The sequence below is a fragment of the Episyrphus balteatus genome, chromosome 1 (assembly GCF_945859705.1).
Source record: "Episyrphus balteatus chromosome 1, idEpiBalt1.1, whole genome shotgun sequence".
Lineage (NCBI taxonomy): Eukaryota > Metazoa > Arthropoda > Insecta > Diptera > Syrphidae > Episyrphus > Episyrphus balteatus.
The window spans coordinates 35,743,091-35,761,487 of NC_079134.1; the positions used below are offsets into that span (position 1 = coordinate 35,743,091).

General features: G+C 31.8%; 1 protein-coding gene across 1 annotated transcript; it reads left to right on the top strand.

Moving 5' to 3' along the window:
* The first annotated feature begins 1,436 nt into the window (after positions 1-1,436).
* Positions 1,437-14,062, top strand: LOC129906004 (E3 ubiquitin-protein ligase Su(dx)). The gene is made up of 6 exons (XM_055981628.1): positions 1,437-1,689; positions 2,169-2,497; positions 8,072-8,214; positions 8,286-10,462; positions 12,638-12,836; positions 12,910-14,062. The coding sequence occupies exons 2-6, from the start codon at positions 2,413-2,415 to the stop codon at positions 13,177-13,179; spliced, it is 2,874 nt and encodes a 957-aa protein (XP_055837603.1). The 5' UTR covers positions 1,437-1,689; positions 2,169-2,412; the 3' UTR covers positions 13,180-14,062.
* The last annotated feature ends 4,335 nt before the right edge of the window (positions 14,063-18,397 follow it).

Sequence of the window (18,397 nt, forward strand, 5' to 3'; positions counted from 1 at the left end):
AATTAATTAAACGTGTGTTTATTTTGATTATTAGTATACACCCAATTTAACGCGACGGTAAAATTTTACCCGACGATACTTAAGGCTTGGCCACACCGGAGGGTATGCGGTAGCGGTACGGGTAGAGGTAACGGTACTTGTATGAAAAAAATTCCAAACTGACATATCAACGTTCAGATGTGGAATTTTTTTCATACAAGTACCGTTACCTCTACCCGTACCGCTACCGCATACCCTCCGGTGTGGCCAAGCCTTTAAAGGCTTGGCCACACCGGAGGGTATGCGGTAGCGGTACGGGTAGAGGTAACGGTATCTGTATGAAAAAAATTCCAAACTGACATATCAACGTTCAGATGTGGAATTTTTTTCATACAAGTACCGTTACCTCTACCCGTACCTCTACCGCGTACCCTCCAGTGTATGCGGTAGCGGTACGGGTAGCGGTAGCGGTACGGGTAGCGGTGAGGGTACTTGTATGAAAAAAAATCCAAACTGACACATCAACGTTCAGGTGTGGAATTTTTTTAGTACAAATATCGTTACCGCTATACCGCATACCCTCCGGTGTGGCCAAGCCTTTAAACGTGTGTTTAGCGATTCATTATTGGTAAGGCCCTATATCTATTAATAATAATATTAAAAGTATATAATTTTTTTGCCACACCCAGGAATCGAACTTCGTATCTGCTTGGTGGTAGTTAGTCCACCACTCTACCCACTCGGCCATACTAGTATATTCATTAATGAAATTAAAAACTTAATCAGTTCAAATAGCAAAAAAATGTCCGAGCTAAATTATTCAATGTCAAAACCAAAAAGTGTCCGAGCTAGATTATTTAATATCAAAACCAAAAATCTAACACAAAACTTGGTAATTTCTGTAAAGCTTCTATAAATTCATTAAACAGGCTTATCCGAAAAACAAGCTTTCTTCGTTTCAGTCTCTTTAACAGTATTTAAACAACTTATCAGAAGTTGTTAAACAAGTTCGAACTTCTATAAGCAATTAAATTCTGAAGCAAGCTCAATACAAGCTGTATAAAAAGTAGAACCTGCGAGATTTCAATTTACAGAAGCTGTTGTGCTAGTTGGGTTATCACTCACATTAATTTGTTCTCTCTAACTTGAAAACTAAAAGAGATAGAAATGGTTTGCGCCAAGTGAAAGAGCATCCCAAAATTATGAAAACTGCATTCTTTAATCAATTTCGTAAAAAATGGCCTCTAGAACAAGATAGCATCCAGCCGACGAACTGTAAACTGAGCTTTAAAAAAAATCTTCTTCCTCTTTTAAAAATCTCACCCATTACTGTACCCTCACCTTAGCACTTAGCTCCATCTACTCCTCATTTTTGTTATTTCTCCAACAAAAGTCAAAAAATATCATGAAGCCCTTTTTTGTCTTCGTCTTGCAGACTGTGCTTGCAGCAGTCATTCGTTTTTTTTGCTTGTATGAAAATGAAGTGAAGTGAAGAAAAAGAAAGAAGAAAAAGAAAAAAAAAAAAGTGAAAATTTTCATTTCGACGACAAACTTCGCCTTTAAAAAATATAAGCAAATCAATATTTGCTACAAATTATTTATACAAAAATTCATTCCATTCCATTTGTTTAAATAATTCTCTATCGAATAAAGTTATAAATCCAATTGAAATTGCAATAATTTGCAATTAAAATTGCGTCTTACCAAAATGTAAGAAAACTTTATATTTTTTTCCTTTTTTTTTTTGACGTAAGTGCTAAAGTGCTCCCGTAGACAAAAATAAAAGCAAAAAAAAAACGAATACAATTTCCAAGGAAAAAAAAAGAAGAATGAAAATCCCCCAAAATTGAGTTTTTTTGCTTTTTATTAAAATTGAATAAAAACTAGGAAAATTAAATGAGACGATTTGACGAGTAGCTCTTTTCTTCACCTTTTCGTTTGGTGATAAGAATTTTATTACAACAAAGATTAGCTCTATTTTTTTTTTTTTTGTTAATAAATAAATAAAACTGTGCTAAGCTGATTAGCAACTAAAAAGTTTTTATTAAACCCTACTTTTCTATGCGATATGATTCATTTGTTTTTTATATACAATTTAATCTAGAAAGAGTATTGTAACAATTAGAATAGTATCACTTTTCTCTGATACCATACGTCTTTTTCATGGATTTTCTTTTTCTCTCATTCAGGCGCATCCATACGATTGGTTGACTTTCTTGTGACAAAGCAAAAAAATATCCAAAAAAAAAAATAAAGACAAAAGCTTTGACTTGACTGATAACACGCTTAAACACAACAAAAACAGGCAAGATACGGACGAGTGGAGGAGAATACCCACCACCAACAACATCTTCATCATTCCTGCCTCAAAACAAACAAAATAACAACTAACAAGCAATAGTTTTTAAACAATAATAAAATAAAAAGCAAGCAATGGCAGAGTCAAATTCTAATGCGACAGATGCTACTGGCCTTAGTGCTCTTAACAATCAAGGATACCACCAGCTGAGTATTACAAGTAAGTATGAAAGAAACACTTCTTACTTGTCAGAGTCCATCCATATTGAGTGGGTGTTGAATTTGAATGGGTTTAGTTTGTTTTGTCCTTTTTTTTTTCTTATGGGGGGTTTTAAAATAAGTTTTAAAAAAGGGAAGATGTTTTTTTTTTTGTTTTGTTTTGTTGTTATAAAAATATCTATGAATGTGGTGAAATTGTAGATAGGATTGGTACTTTTGAGGTACCAATTATCTAGGTATCCAAAAAGAAAAGTAAAAGTATATTTTTGTTGAAATGGGCCGCCTTGTTAGATTCTTGATGGAATTTTACTTCTGAACACAAGTCCTACCTCTATTTGATTTATAGTAGAGTAACTAAAGCAAATTATTAGGGAACCCGGCCGAACAGCTCTGATTTTGACGATTTTTTTTTTTTTCAAACGTAGGTAATTAAAAGGTCAAGAAAATTTTTTTTAACAAAACCATTTTTTTGCTTAAATTTCATAAAACTAATGATAGCAAAAGATTCTCTAGGTAATTTAAGGAAAATATATAAAAGGCAGTAAGGGACAATCTTCAATCGTTCAAGCGATAAATGCAATTTTCTAACGTTCTGACCTCAATTACAAAAAAATATTTTGAAAACAACGGCAACACCTACAATATTTTAAAATACATTTTTAAAAAGCCAGAAGCTCATTCTTATCTCTTGAATTTAAATCCACTAAATTTGATCAAGACTTTTTGAAAAAATGGTCCCCAAACTCAGAATTAAAAAAAAATGTTATTAGAAAAATTTAAAATGACTTTTTTCCAAACTTTTTCTAATAAAATATGAATTTATTTAAAAAAAATGTTTGGCCATAAATATTATCAGTTGAATTTCGAAGCAAAAAAGGTAAAATATATCACACTTTTGAAAAAAAAATGAAAAATTACTTCAACTTCAATTGTTTTTTTTTTATTAAAACTGAATTTTTGCATTGAAATAATTAATTTTCTCAAAGACTGTGGTAAATAGGAACTTTAAATTTTTGCTATTTAACTTTCAACAGTAAGGGTTATTAAATGAATAAAAAATAATTTTATGTTTAGATGTTGAACTTTAAAAAAAAAAAAATAAGTTACATTTTTTTTCAAAACTTTTATTAAAAAAGTTCTTCGAAAATAAAATACTTTTTAATTTTTTTCATAAACCGTAATATACATATTGACATTTCCTTTTATAATTTGAAATCATAATAAATGCGGCCAAAAAAATTTTAAAATAAATGCATTTTATATTACGACCAAGTTTAAAAAACGACATGTTAAAATTTTTTCAATAATTTTTTTTTTTCAAAAATCTGAGTTCAATTACCATTCTTTCAAAAGCCGTTCATTCAATTAACTTAATTTTAATTTTACATAAACATCCGTTGTGTTCAAATATTTTTTATTGTGTTTGAAGTCAATTAATAAGAAAATTGCATCTATCGCTTGAACTATGGAAGATTGTCCCTCACTCCCATACATTTTTTTTTTCTTGAATTTCCTAGACAATCTTTTGGCATCAGTTAATTTATAAAATTTAAGAAAAATTTTTGAAAAAAATTTGTTTTTGTTCACAAAAATCTTCAATTAAATTTAAAAAATCAAAACGGCAACACCGGCAATTTTTAATCTATAGACTTTAACGTATTTTTAATTACCGACGTTTGAAAAAAAAGATCATCAAAATCTAAGCTGTTCGGCCGGGTTCCCTAATATTGCCAATTTTTGAGCTTTAGTTACTCCACTATTAATATTATTTAACTTCCGGATAATAAATTATCGAAAAATATGTAAATAAAAACATTTAAAGGTGGCAATCAGTGTCAAATACATTTGCAGTTGTATGTTTTCCATTTTTTCTTTTGATATTGACCTTCAGTTTTCTTGACCTGGGCTTTTTTAGTTTGCGAACATTGTAGAATATAAAAAAGCAAAAAAAACGATAAGGAAAATGAAAAATAAGCATTAATATCTGCAATGGATATAGTTTTATTAAAAACGATTTAAATGCGAAAAACAATAGTTGACAATGATTTATCAACCAGTTTAGGTCTCTGAAATCACAGAGATTTCGGTTATCTCAGAATAATCCAAGTTGAATTTCAATTTAACAGCATTTTCATCAAAGCTGAACTCTATTAAAATGATGATCTCTTATACATGGTAGCTACAGGGTGTTTCCTAACTCGTATACCTGGAAAATGATAGATTGTATGAATCTTGAGAAAACCTGAAACAAGTTAAAAATAAAATGCACGACTGGGTCGCACAAACTTGCTCTTAGGGTTCAAGTTTCTAACATTTTTAAGAGTTTTTATATAGAAATTAAGAAAATTTTTATGAAAAAATAAAATACGTTTTTCAAAGGAAAAAACAACATGTGAAATCTAATTGAGCTCCAAAACAAGTATGTATGCAATTTGGTTTCTTTTATAAAGAAAAATAATTTTCAAAATCTTTAGAGCCGTTTTTTAAAACACTTATTTTTTTTTAAATAATTTATTGAAAAAAAAAAAATTGAATAAAAATATATATGTCAATTTTTAGAAATTACTTTTCAACATCTAAAACAAAAATTTCAAAAAATTCAATTGATTTTTCAAATACATATAAATTTTCCAATTTTTTTTTTTATCCAAAAATAATTTTTTGCTTAATTTTATTTTCGATTTATATTTAAATTATATAAATCACCCGTATTACGTAAGTCGTTTTTACTAAAACGACAAGAAAACGACTTGTTCTAGGAACGCCAATTTGTGTTAAATTAGATGTTTAACTTCGCAGTCCCATCCGCTCTACGCCATTCCTATGACACGATTATTGCTTTACTAAAGCCTCAATTTTGGCGTCCAGAGCCAGTCGTTTTAGTACAAACGACTTACGTACTAATAGGAGTAAATGCTTTTGTATAAAAAAATTCGTTGAAATTAGAGAAGCAGTTTGGCAGAAATTCAGATTTGAAAAAAATAAACGGTTCTATAGCAGGTACCGTTAGTAATGATTTTCGAAAAAAAAAGTTTTTCATGAAAAGATAGACCTTGCCTAAAAACTAATATTTGAATTTTTCAAACAAAATTGTTGGAGCCGTTTTCGAGAAAATTAAACATTTTTGTTGTTTTTGGTCCAAAAAAATTAATTCCAAAAAATCCCTCTGGAGAGTCCCTAAAAAATGCTACCTACATACCAAGTTTGATGTTAATCGGTACATCCGCTTAGGCTGTAGCTCACTAAAAGACAGACAGATTTGCAAGTAAAACTGACTTCCGGGACCCACTTTTTTGCATTCTCTATCATCGTAATGCCATGTCTGATTGTTATCTCAATTTTTTTTTTACGAATGCATTCGTAACTTGTAATGTATATATGTAGTAGTTCCTATATCGCAAGTAAAAAAACAAGACTGTGTGGTACGGTTGCTGCTAAGATTTCTTCACATAAGTAGTGTAGCAGTGTTCCTGAATCACCTCTACGCCCCTGGTTAAAGTAAAAGAAATCCAACAAACACTTTTGAAAACTTCAAAAGTGCATGAAACCAAATATCCCATTATTAAACCTGTAGAGAAAACTTGAGTTTGCTAAAGACACTTCTTGCAATACTTTGAGCAAACGGAGAGAACACCAACACCTAGTTTGTACTAATTTTTACGGAATATTGAAGAAAATGTACATTTAAATTATTTCTATACGTCTCATACAATTTTTTTGTTTCATAGATTACATATATTGGAAGTAGTGTAAAATATATTATGTTGTATTTGATATACATTATTTTGTCATTTCAATTGAATGAATTGTAACGTTAGGTTTCGATGAAGTAAAGAAATGTAAGGAATTTTTCTACTGCCCATTCAAAAACAAAAAGTACCAGCTTCACAAAACATCCTTTTGTATACTTTTGTTTAGTAAATTTACTTACAGCTGTTTGAAATATGTTCATATACATATGAACAATCTGATAAATTTCTATGAAACAGAAATATGGTTCTGGTTAGAATATGTACTTTCAATCGATTCTCTTTCAGGACAGGATAGGTACTGAATATTTAGTCAACGAGTAAATCGAGCTAAGCAGATTTTTCTTTCCTAACATTCCAGTCAACTTTTCAATAAAATTGCCTAAATAGGAAGGCTTTTTTTTACAGCTAATCAATTAGAGATCCGAAACTTGACTAAATATTTAGTCCCTAACTTTTCTGGACCTGTCCAATGATTTATGGCTGTTCCTTATACCTACAACGTTTCTATAAAACAGAAATAATACATCAGAACTGTCAAAATCATACAACGACCTATGTAGTTTATCAGATTTTCATATCTTTCTACGGGTATTGACCTCAAAGACTCTGGCATAGCAATGTATTTCATACATCTGCCCAACTGTCAACTGACTTAGGACTTGAGGCTTTTTGGGCCTTTCAATCGGAACCAATTTTACTTACTGTGAATCGTTATTTTGCTCAAAAACTCATTTAAGCTGTATTTCATCGTTAGCATTTCTTTTCAAAATTTTAAGTTTTACATACAAGCGATGGAATTTAAATATATTCTTTCACACTAACCGATGAATTAGGTACATTTGGTTGAAAGGATTAAAAGCTTTTAATTATGATCAAAAACAGGCAAAACTAAGCAAGAATATTTCAAATACATAGATACAACATACAAATATCACAATTTAACAAAAATAAAAATTCATTCAAAATTTCATCTGTTTAAAAAAAATAAAATATACGATCAGAAACCACACACTGAAAACCTATATTATTCACTACCTAAAGGGTGTCTTTGCCTGATCATATATTTTTCAAGTATCTTTGTTTTAACAGGTGGGATAACAATTGTTGCTTATTTGTGATTTATGTATACATTTGCAGTATTCTTGCCTAATGAAAAACGTTCAGTACACTCGTTCGAAACGTGCATTTTATTTCCAGAAGTTTCTTTATAATGAACTTTTGTTTTTAAAATGCTCTTTATAATGGTTGCTGCCGTGGAGTGTTTGTTTTGATCTTTTCTATTTCATTTATCTACAGTTATAAATATGTTAGCCGTTTTCTTTAAAGAATGAGATTTTTTAAACATTTTTTTTAGCATATCCCTTATAAACCAATCTCAGCTTTGTTATCAAAATTAAGTCAATTAACAAAATTGCAACCTTTCTACCTGATCTAGATTAGTAAAATGTTCCAACAACTAACACACTACGAAGAATAGTAATAGTTGCTATTCTTCCCTATCTAAGAATGTCAATAAGTTTCATTCTTTAGTTCAATTATTGGATTCTTCTTAGCGCTGCCAATTTTTTGGCTTGGAGTCCATTATTTTATTAGTACAAGTATTAAATGTTAAATATAATATCTTAATGATAACAAAAATTTATCGTGAACTTCGATACTTATTTCCTGTTATTAGCTCATTCAACTTCGATAAGGTAATTCCGATAAAAAAAAAGAAATAAACCCTCTTTACAATAAAAAATAATTAAAAATAAAGTACCTAATGAACCGACAAATATTACCAAGAAATAAATTTAAAAAAATGTTTTTGTTTGAATTTTTAGTTGAAGAGGCATCACTTCGAAATAATGGATTCCTCAAACCCAACCCTTACGTGGAGCTTCTTATCGACAATAAGAGCAAGCGAAAGACCGATACAATGAAAAACACTCATTTACCAAAATGGGATGAAGAATTTACAGTTTTGGTAAAACAAATAAATCAAATTTCCTTAAACTTAATCATAATTTTAATTTTGTTTTCCAAAATTCCTTCCAGATAACACCCAATTCAATTCTTCACTTCAAAGTACTAGATCACTCGAGTTTTCGTAAAGATGCAATGCTTGGTGAACGTTCAGTTAATCTCAGTCAAATACTCCAACACTACAATGGACGATTGGAATTTTTAGAACTTAGCATGGATTTGGTTATTACATCAAAGTCTGACAATCGTCAGACAAAGAGTGGCGAATTAGTTGCAATACTTAATGGTCTGCGATTAGATATGTCCAAGTTGATTATCACAAATGGTAATGGTGCTGTGCAACAACAACAAAGTCTACCATCTATTGATGGTACGGCGAATCCGAATCGAAGCAGTGTTCTCAATGGCGGCGTGAGAGCACGAATGAGATTGCGCAGTACAAATGGTTCTGATAACGCAATCAATTCTGGTGCTATAACAAACGGACGTTCGCCTGGCCAAGTGAGTAATGCCGGTGTGGCCATGAATGGTGGCGGTGGTTTGAGTAATGGTGCGGCATGTAGCAATAGTAGTTTGAGTGCTGTAGCTCCGTCGTCTTCGGGAGCAATACGTCGACAGACATCGACAACAGCAGTAGCTGTGTGGGAACAACAGCAACAGATGAGTGGATCGCAGCAGCAAGTGGTGGCGGCGCAAACTGCTCACCCACAAATGCAGTCCCAGAGAATACCCATCCAAAGTGTGAATGGCACTGGTCAGCGAGTTATGCAGGTTTATACGGCCCCAATGCAAGGTTCGGCCGCTGTCCCTGGGGCACCGCCGACAGCAGCAACAGGAGGTTATATCCCAGCCGATAATGTACCATTGGAAGCGGCACAAGGTAATGCTGGTGGGAATCCAGTGCCTGTGTCGAACGTGGGCGATCAGCAGTTGCAGGCTGCTCAAGCTGACGATGAGCCACTCCCAGCTGGATGGGAGATTCGCTATGATCAGTATGGCCGAAGGTACTATGTAGATCACAATACACGTTCGACATATTGGGAGAAACCAACTCCACTTCCTCCAGGCTGGGAGATCCGCAAGGATCCACGTGGACGAGTGTACTATGTCGACCACAATACACGAACAACCACCTGGCAGAGACCCAACAGTGAACGTTTAATGCATTTCCAACACTGGCAGGGCCAACGTGCCCATGTTGTGGCACAAGGCAATCAGCGTTTCTTGTATTCTCAGCAGCAACAGCAACCTACAGCTGTAACTGCTCCATTGAGTCAGGATGACGAAGAGCAGCTAGGTCCACTGCCCGATGGATGGGAGAAAAAACTCCAGTCTGATAACAGAGTGTACTTTGTAAACCACAAAAACCGCACCACCCAATGGGAAGATCCCCGAACGCAAGGCCAAGAGGTGAATCTCATCAACGAGGGTCCTTTGCCACCAGGTTGGGAGATTCGATATACCGCCTCCGGAGAGCGATTCTTTGTTGATCATAATACTCGCCGAACGACTTTCGACGATCCTCGTCCCGGTGCTCCGAAAGGAGTCAAAGGTGTTTATGGGGTACCGCGTGCCTATGAACGGTCCTTCCGCTGGAAGCTCAGTCAATTCCGTTATCTCTGTCAGAGCAATGCCCTTCCATCCCACATTAAGATCACAGTCACCCGACAGACGCTTTTCGAAGATTCCTACCATCAGATTATGCGATTGCCAGCTTACGAGCTTAGACGTCGACTCTATATTATATTCCGTGGTGAAGAAGGTCTAGATTATGGTGGTGTTTCACGAGAATGGTTTTTCCTTCTATCTCACGAAGTTCTAAATCCCATGTATTGCCTTTTTGAATATGCAAACAAAAACAACTACAGTCTTCAAATAAACCCAGCGAGCTATGTGAATCCCGATCATTTGCAATATTTTAAATTTATTGGACGTTTTATTGCCATGGCATTGTATCATGGAAGATTTATTTATTCAGGATTTACAATGCCATTTTATAAGCGGATGTTAAACAAGAAACTAACCATCAAAGACATCGAAACTATCGATCCAGAATTTTATAATTCCCTCATATGGGTACGTGATAATAATATTGATGAATGTGGTCTTGAGTTGTGGTTTAGTGTGGACTTTGAGGTTCTGGGGCAAATCATACATCATGAACTTAAAGAGAATGGTGAAAAGGAAAAAGTTTCTGAAGAAAACAAAGAAGAATATATAACCCTGATGACTGAATGGCGAATGACAAGGTAAGTTAAAAATTAATTGATGATGAAATAAGAGTGTTTATGGTTGTTTTCACAGATAAGAATAAGGTTTATCATAATGTAAAACTTGGGGAATTTATTTTTTTCTTCATTATGAGTGTTGATTGTTGCCAGTGTAGAGTTTATATTTTTGGCGACAAACAGATTATTGGAATTAAATTTTTTATTTCTTTGGCGCGGTGATTGAAAAGTTATAAACTTTATCGCATGATGAATCCGATTGTTGATTATTTCATCGCCTATTGCGTTTTTGGTAGCTCTCTTAAATGCATAACTTGCCTGTCTTGTTAAAATATCGGAAAGAAATTCCTATTGCGGGGTTTAAATGAATGATGCAAACGTGCATCCTCCGCATAGATATCAAAATCTACTGAATTCAATTCCTTTGACAACCTTCTTTCTATACATAACACGAAATTCGCAACCATCTTAGCTTACTTTTATAATATAAAAATCGGTAATTCTCCCTCTGAGGAAGACAGGTGAAATGGTGATCGATGTGATCACCATCGTGATCGATGAAAAGTCCGCAAGTGGATTTGAGTGGACGCAGAAGGATACTATGCAAAAACTATTTTTTTTAGCTAAGAATGTGTTTGTGGATGTTTTTTTAATTGATCTGAAACAAAAACAGCTACAGCAGGTGAATCACAAATCCCTCTTCGCATTATATCACGCCAAACGCTACGTTTTAAAATCCCATTTTCATGGGCTAAGTTGGTCTCTCTTTGATGTTTAATACCTGCGATGCGAGCTTTAAAAGTTAATTTCTTAAATAAATTTTTGCTGAAGGTTGTGGTCCTGAGTTGTTTTTTCATGCTCCAGGTCTCCTTATAACCTGATTCACTTAAATGATTGTAAGGTCTAGTAGTAGTCTAGGTTCTTACGGGGGGAGGTCAAAAATTGTATTCTTTCTTAACAATATTTTTCTCCCGTTTTTACATTGGTCAAAAAGTTTATTAATAAAGCATACTACCTAAGGAAAGTTCAAAATACGGAAAGTTTTCCGAACGTGAACAACTTTTCGCCATAGTAGGGGAAAAGTGAAATTCAATTTTTCTGGGTGGAATAAAAATTGTAAAATGATACGAGGTAAAATATTTCTTTCAAGGCTCCTCCAACTTTATTCCGCCATTTTTTTTTACTCCTCTCTTAACTTTTAATGCATGGTGTGTGTTCTTAATTTTACTTCCCAAATAGAATATTGGCTTGAGTATTTTTTTTTTGTTTTGTGTTCAGTTGGAACTGAATCAGGTAAGGTCTTAGTTTTTGATTTGTTGAGGCATCCTTTAGTAAATCATTATTAAACTTGAGGATACCGTTGCTTGTTAATTAAACCCAAATGATTATTTCGGGCTGATCGAGAAATGGCCTATCTGTCGAAATGATTTTATAACTCGTTTTGTGTCCAAACAAAGTATGCAAACAAATTACAAGTTGGTTAACTAGAAAATATATAAAACATGTACCAATGTCCGTTGCAACTGCCTACTTCATGTTTTTTCATTACTAAAAGAAATCAACGTTTGATCAGTCCTTATCTTATTTTTTTTTGCGGATTGGTTGATGGTTCTTCATAAGCTTATTAATCAAAATAAATTGCTTGATTTACTTTAATGGCTTCGAACTCACGTTCGAAGATTAAATAGATTAAAAGCTGACTTGTTGGTTTACAGTTTCAAAGTGAATTTCGATTTCATAACATAACTCTATTTCATGATGTAGAACGGCAATGCAATCCACGCATTTGGTATTTACCATTCGATATAAAAGAAGTAGCAAGCTTGCTAATAACTTCCGAATTTGTCTGTCAAGCGCGACCCATCAGGTATCGTATAAATATTATATATTTGCGTATATTGGCAAGAAGTCAATTAATTATTTCACAATTTTTACTTCGCAATAAAAGCTTGTGTTTTTTGTGTTTTTGTTTTATTAGGCATAATCTCTCCCTACAGTTGTTGTGCCACATTTTTTTTTTTATTTATTAAGTACTCGATTAATAGTGATAAGTCCTTTAGTGGGAATTCATAGACGAAACACTCGGAATATTATGTATTTATGTCAGAACTATGTTTGATTGATATGCATATTAATTTAGCCTTTAAAACTTAAAAATTCATTATTTTACAAAAATCTGTTTTTTCTTCCACACAGGGGCATCGAACAACAGACAAAAACATTCCTAGAAGGCTTCAATGAAGTTGTCCCATTAGAATGGCTTAAATACTTTGACGAACGTGAATTAGAATTGATTCTCTGTGGAATGCAAGATGTCGATGTAGACGATTGGCAAAGGAACACCATTTACAGACACTATAACCGAAGTAGCAAACAAGTTGTTTGGTTCTGGCAGGTAAAAAAAACAACAACAAACTTAAATCTTTAACAATTTAATACAAATTACCATTTCCATTTGAATATTTCAGTTTGTTCGTGACACAGACAACGAGAAACGAGCACGTTTATTACAATTTGTTACTGGAACATGTCGTGTACCAGTTGGCGGTTTTGCCGAGCTAATGGGCTCGAATGGCCCCCAACGTTTTTGCATTGAAAAAGTCGGCAAAGAAACATGGCTGCCGCGATCACACACATGCTTTAATCGTTTAGATTTACCACCGTACAAAAGTTACGACCAACTAGTTGAGAAACTAACATTTGCAATCGAAGAGACTGAAGGTTTCTGTCAGGAATAAATTATATATTTTCTGGCAGAATGGGAATGGAACTACGTTGTATCTTCTTGATGATGATTATACTTTATTTTATTCTTCTTTTTTTTTTTTGTTAATTTGTAGAAAGGGTTTTGGGTAGAAAATCCTATAAATTCAGCATCTTTTAGGAATTTTTTTGTATGTCTCACTTTTTTCAGTTTTAAATTGAATTGAAAAAGAAGAAAAACGAAGAAACGCTTTTTTATTATTTTTCTGCCCAAAAATTTTATTTGTTATTTGCATTCTCTATCGTTGTTATTTTATTGTTTTATATAGCTAGTTTGCAACTACTCTTTTTGCGCGTTTTGATAAAAACAATCGATAAATTTAAACAAACACATTAAAATACATTGATTGTGCTTCAATCAACCTATATTTTAAACATTACACTTTATTTATATTTATGTATAATGCTAGGAAAATATATATTTTATTCTCTAAACAACTAGGGCGTGTGTATAAAGAAGACGGAGCAACATTTTAATATTTTATCTTATATTTTTTTTTTTTTTTTAATTTTAAATATCTTTTATTCATAATTATGTGTACATTTAAAGAGACAAAATAATAATAAATCTGTTGTTTTTATTGTAAATATTTGATGAGAAAAATTGATGAATGAAGGAAGAGAAAAAATAAATTTAATTTTATTTGTTACATTTTTAAAGCGATTTATGTAACAAATATATTATATTATTATTATAGTATACAAAAAAAAAACATTCGACCTAAAAACTAATTAAAACAAATTTAAAAAGAAGAAATGCATAATAGTCGGCAAAAGAAATTATACACCGGCATAAATATTTAAGAGAAATATTATATTATAATAAAATAAACATTAGAAAAACAATAATTAAATAAATTGATATATTATTAAAAAGAAAAACAAAAAAAAAAAAAAAAACAAATACGTATTATTGTTATGTATGTACAGATATAAATGACGGAACATAATGGAGAACTATTGTTTAAAAATACAAATACATTTTAAATTAAAAACAAAAACAAAGAAATATGAAAGTGTTTTATTTTTTTTTTTGTCGTTTAGCAAAACTTGAAGATAATCACATCTTGTGAAATACAAAATACAAACAGTTGCACAGTACTGAACTGGGGTCGAACTACGACATACGTTCGTTAACGTTTTGACTATTGCTCTCTCTCTATTTAATCAGAAGAAAATGATAGAGACATAAAGCGTCAGTACGTTAACGTACGTATCGTAGGTTGACCCCTGAATTATGAAAGATCGTTTAATTAAATATCCTCATGATTTTTTGGTACTCCATGTACTTGACCCCAATGTCAAAATGTAGTTTTTTAGTTTATAAAGTGATTAACGAAATAAACAGAGAAATATAATTAGTCCCTTAATAGCAGGGGCCCTATTTTATAAAACGATAATCGTTAAAACTACTCGTTCTCGTTGAAATGAGACTACGTATTACGATAATCGTTTTACTTCAACGATACTCGTTAATCTTTACGACTGCCTTTTACCTATCGTTTAACTTTCGTTTTCGTTAAGCTGTCATATTATTCTTCCATATGCTGGTAGAATGGATGTGAGCCTCAAACAAATATTTTTTTTGGTTGGGTTTGGCCAAACGACTTTATTGTTTTACATAATCGCTCTTTGTCGTGACTATCGTTTACTTCAGTATCGTTGACTTGCCGCTCGTTTCGTATTACGTAATAGACCCCCAGAGTTGATTATGGTGGTATTGGAAATGAATTTGCTACCGACGTATTTGTAACAGCGGGTTCGGCATTTATATGCTGATGATTTCCAAAGTTATTGGGTCTTTAATAAGTGATTCGGTGTTTTAAAAACGATAATGGCACTTTTTTTTATATTTTGAACGCATTATAAGGCTAATATCGCAGTTTTTTAAACGGAATACCACGACATGAGTGTTTACCAAATCATTCAACTTGAGTCGAACGTTCGACTTGAATTGAATGTTCTACTCCCGAGTCATAGTACGGCCTTAAATGTTCATTTTGAATCAATCAAGTTTACAAGACAATTCTAATATGTTACCATACCTGGACAACGTTAAAGTAAACTAGGTACCTAATTGAATGTGGTGTTAAACATAAACCATTAAATGTAAAAAGATAAATCGGTTGACACAAAAACAGGTAAAATCGAATCGGTTGAAAATTAAAGCGAAAATTTTTCCGATTTCCTACGAATTCGGAAGCGCACCTCGTAGCAAAATTGGGATGAAATTGGAGATTTTTATTGAAATCGGTTGAAAATTGACGACACTGGAATTTCTTTAATGACTGAATGTCGAAAAATTATTTTTTGTACCAAGTTTGCTAAAAAATTGTCATTTTACTTTGTTCAACAAGCCCTACAAAACGTATTAGGTCATAATAAAAGTATTTTTTTTTAAAGTTGGTTTTTGTCACACAGTTTTATTAACGGTAGATACTTGTCATAAAACCGTTTTCCTGCTCTCTCCTGGCGAATTTCCACGAAAATTTCTATCAGCCCTATTTTGCAATACATCGGGGGAAATAATCTAACAATATTCACCAATTTCCATTCCGCTATTCATCGCATTAGGGGGAATCGTAGCCATCTTATTAAATTTAAAATTTTCAAAGATTTTTTGATTTCAAAAAAAAATCGACCGATTAATTTTTTTGTAAATTTTGGTTTTTATAATAATTCCTTGAATTTTTTTGTAAATTTTGGTTTTTATACTAATTCCTTAAGAATTGCGCATGCCAATTTTTTTTACGAAAAAGGTGTTAACATTTTGGAAATGGGAGAATTTTAAACCAAAAGACTTTATTGAACTTATCCAAGTTAAAAGGGTGTTCTTTTGAAAAGAAATAACGATGTCGTAGTATATCTACAGATTTCGTTCGTATACTTATACCAATTTAAACAAATATGTAAAGGAAATAGTTTAAACTTTTAAAAATAAAAATAAGGCTTTGTTATTGCCACCCTAAGAACTTTCCTTCGTCTCATCTGGAACCAAAGGAGATGGTCCGATAGCTATGGAAAATAAGAACATTTTTTTCTTTCACGTAGTTAATATTTTTTTTCATTCAATACCTCTCACCCCTACTGAAAAAATATTAATCTTTTAATAAAAACCATTAAGAATTTTTATAGAGTGGTTTCTCAGGCCTTATTCTCAGCAGTATAAAATATTTAAAATAATGTGTCATATGTATGACCACATTACATGAACCTAAGTATTTTGGCTTGATCAATCATCTTCTCCTCCCTTACTCTTCATACTATAATGTATTAATACATAAATATAATATAAATTTAAACATTAAACTTTCTGGTTTTTTTTTTTTTTGACAAGGCAATTTAAACACTTATGAAAATTTTTAGTATGCAACATTATTTAAACATTGCATATAGGGGAGAGTGGCGGACAGTGAGACGGTGCAAACAGTGAGACAATCCATTTTTCTCTTTTCTGAAAATAAGCACAGTAACGCTAGTTTGGGTCAAAACGTTTATTTCCCCGTCTGCGTCTTTTAATTTTGTCCCGACTAAATTAAAGCTGTCCATTTTCCTACACCGTAAAATATCACACAAAATCAGGTGAAAGTAGTTTTTGGAGTGTTATAAAAAGAGTGTATAACACAAAAAAATCTGGTTAGTGGACAGAACTTTTTTTACATATGTATTATATTTATATGTTCTTTCATAAAAAAATATCATTGAATTAGAATTCCTTCTCGTTTTTTGTAATTTTATATTTTTCCGAAAAATGACAAAAAGTAAACAGTGAGACATTATTAAAAAGCAAACAGTGAGACATAGGTTTTTTAAAAAGCAAACAGTGAGACATATAGATTTTAAAAAAATCTATTATTTTAGCATGACTTCAAAATGATTTCGTATTGTTTTTTCTTTCATTTTTTTTTGGCTTTTTGTTTTTTTTTTTGAATAAATGGGTTAAAGTAACATAAATTAATTAAGTATATACTTGTCAATTACCTAATTATTTGACGTTTTCGTTATTTTTTTTTCACCTAAGAATGTCTCACTGATCGCACCCCTTTCAAACAGTGAGACGTTTTGACTTTTTCTACATTTTAGTCCAATGTGATGCCCTCATTCATTCTTTAACTATAAGTTTTTTTGCAACATTAAGATAAAATATGTCTTAAACTAACTTCAAAGTTTCGTTAAGCTATCTCGAAAACATTCTAAGATATACCAATTTAAAAAAAGGGTGTCTCACTGTCCGCCACTCTCCCCTACTAAACGTGTTGACGAAATTTGCAAAAAATTCACTGAGCCCTTTTTGAGCAATCTAGAAAAAAATGTAATAAATGTAATAGGTAGGTATTAAAATAATTGATTTCCTTCTCGATTTTCTTCTGATTCAAGAATACATTTTTAATAATATCTTGGAATACAATATTATTAAGTATAATTTTAGTATAATTGTGGAAAATTAGAACAAAAACCATCAAGCCACCGCACAGTGGTGCCATTCTTCGTTTTTGCCGACAAAATTCATTTGCACGGCCATTTCTGGACGAAAAGTCATGAAATTTGGTACACTGAATGATTTTAGTATGGAGAATACGAAAAGGCTGCCAACTTTTTTTTATTCAAAATGGCGGAAAGAATGAGCGTTAAAATAGAATTTTCATTTTCAAACAGTATATAAGCTAGAAATTGGGCTAAATTCATGTCAAAAAGTTGTTAGATTTAAGATTTAGGACTCATAGATTAATATTCATTACAAAAAAATCAAAAAATTTGAAAACAAAGTCCAGAAAATGCCAATTTATTAAAACACATTTTAAGACCTCTAATTACGCTATTTTTTGGATTTTTTTTTAATTTATCACAATTTTGAGATCTCTTCTATTTATGTTTCATAAGAAAATTGAAAATATTGGGGTTATATGGTTGCCAACTATGTTTTTAAGTAAATATAAGAAAACATGATATAATGAAAAGTTTCAATGTTCAATAAAACTGAGAATTTAATTTTTCCGTAAACCAAAATATACTTTTCTAATAGATTTTAGCGTTTTAAATTCAAATCCGGAGTCAAAAAAAATCTATGACGTCAAGTTTCGAAGATATAAATTAATTTTGATCTGCTTATATCTCAAAAACGTGACGTCATAGATTTTTTTTGACTCCGGATTTGAATTTAAAACGCTAAAATCATTCAGTGTACCAAATTTC

Bases quoted from the DNA above. Each gene is read 5' to 3' on its own strand.
- LOC129906004 (XM_055981628.1), top strand. From the start codon at position 2,413: ATGGCAGAGTCAAATTCTAATGCGACAGATGCTACTGGCCTTAGTGCT. The intron at 2,498-8,071 runs GTAAGTATGAAA...TTGAATTTTTAG, and splicing joins CCACCAGCTGAGTATTACAA to TTGAAGAGGCATCACTTCGA. The intron at 12,837-12,909 runs GTAAAAAAAACA...TGAATATTTCAG, and splicing joins AAGTTGTTTGGTTCTGGCAG to TTTGTTCGTGACACAGACAA.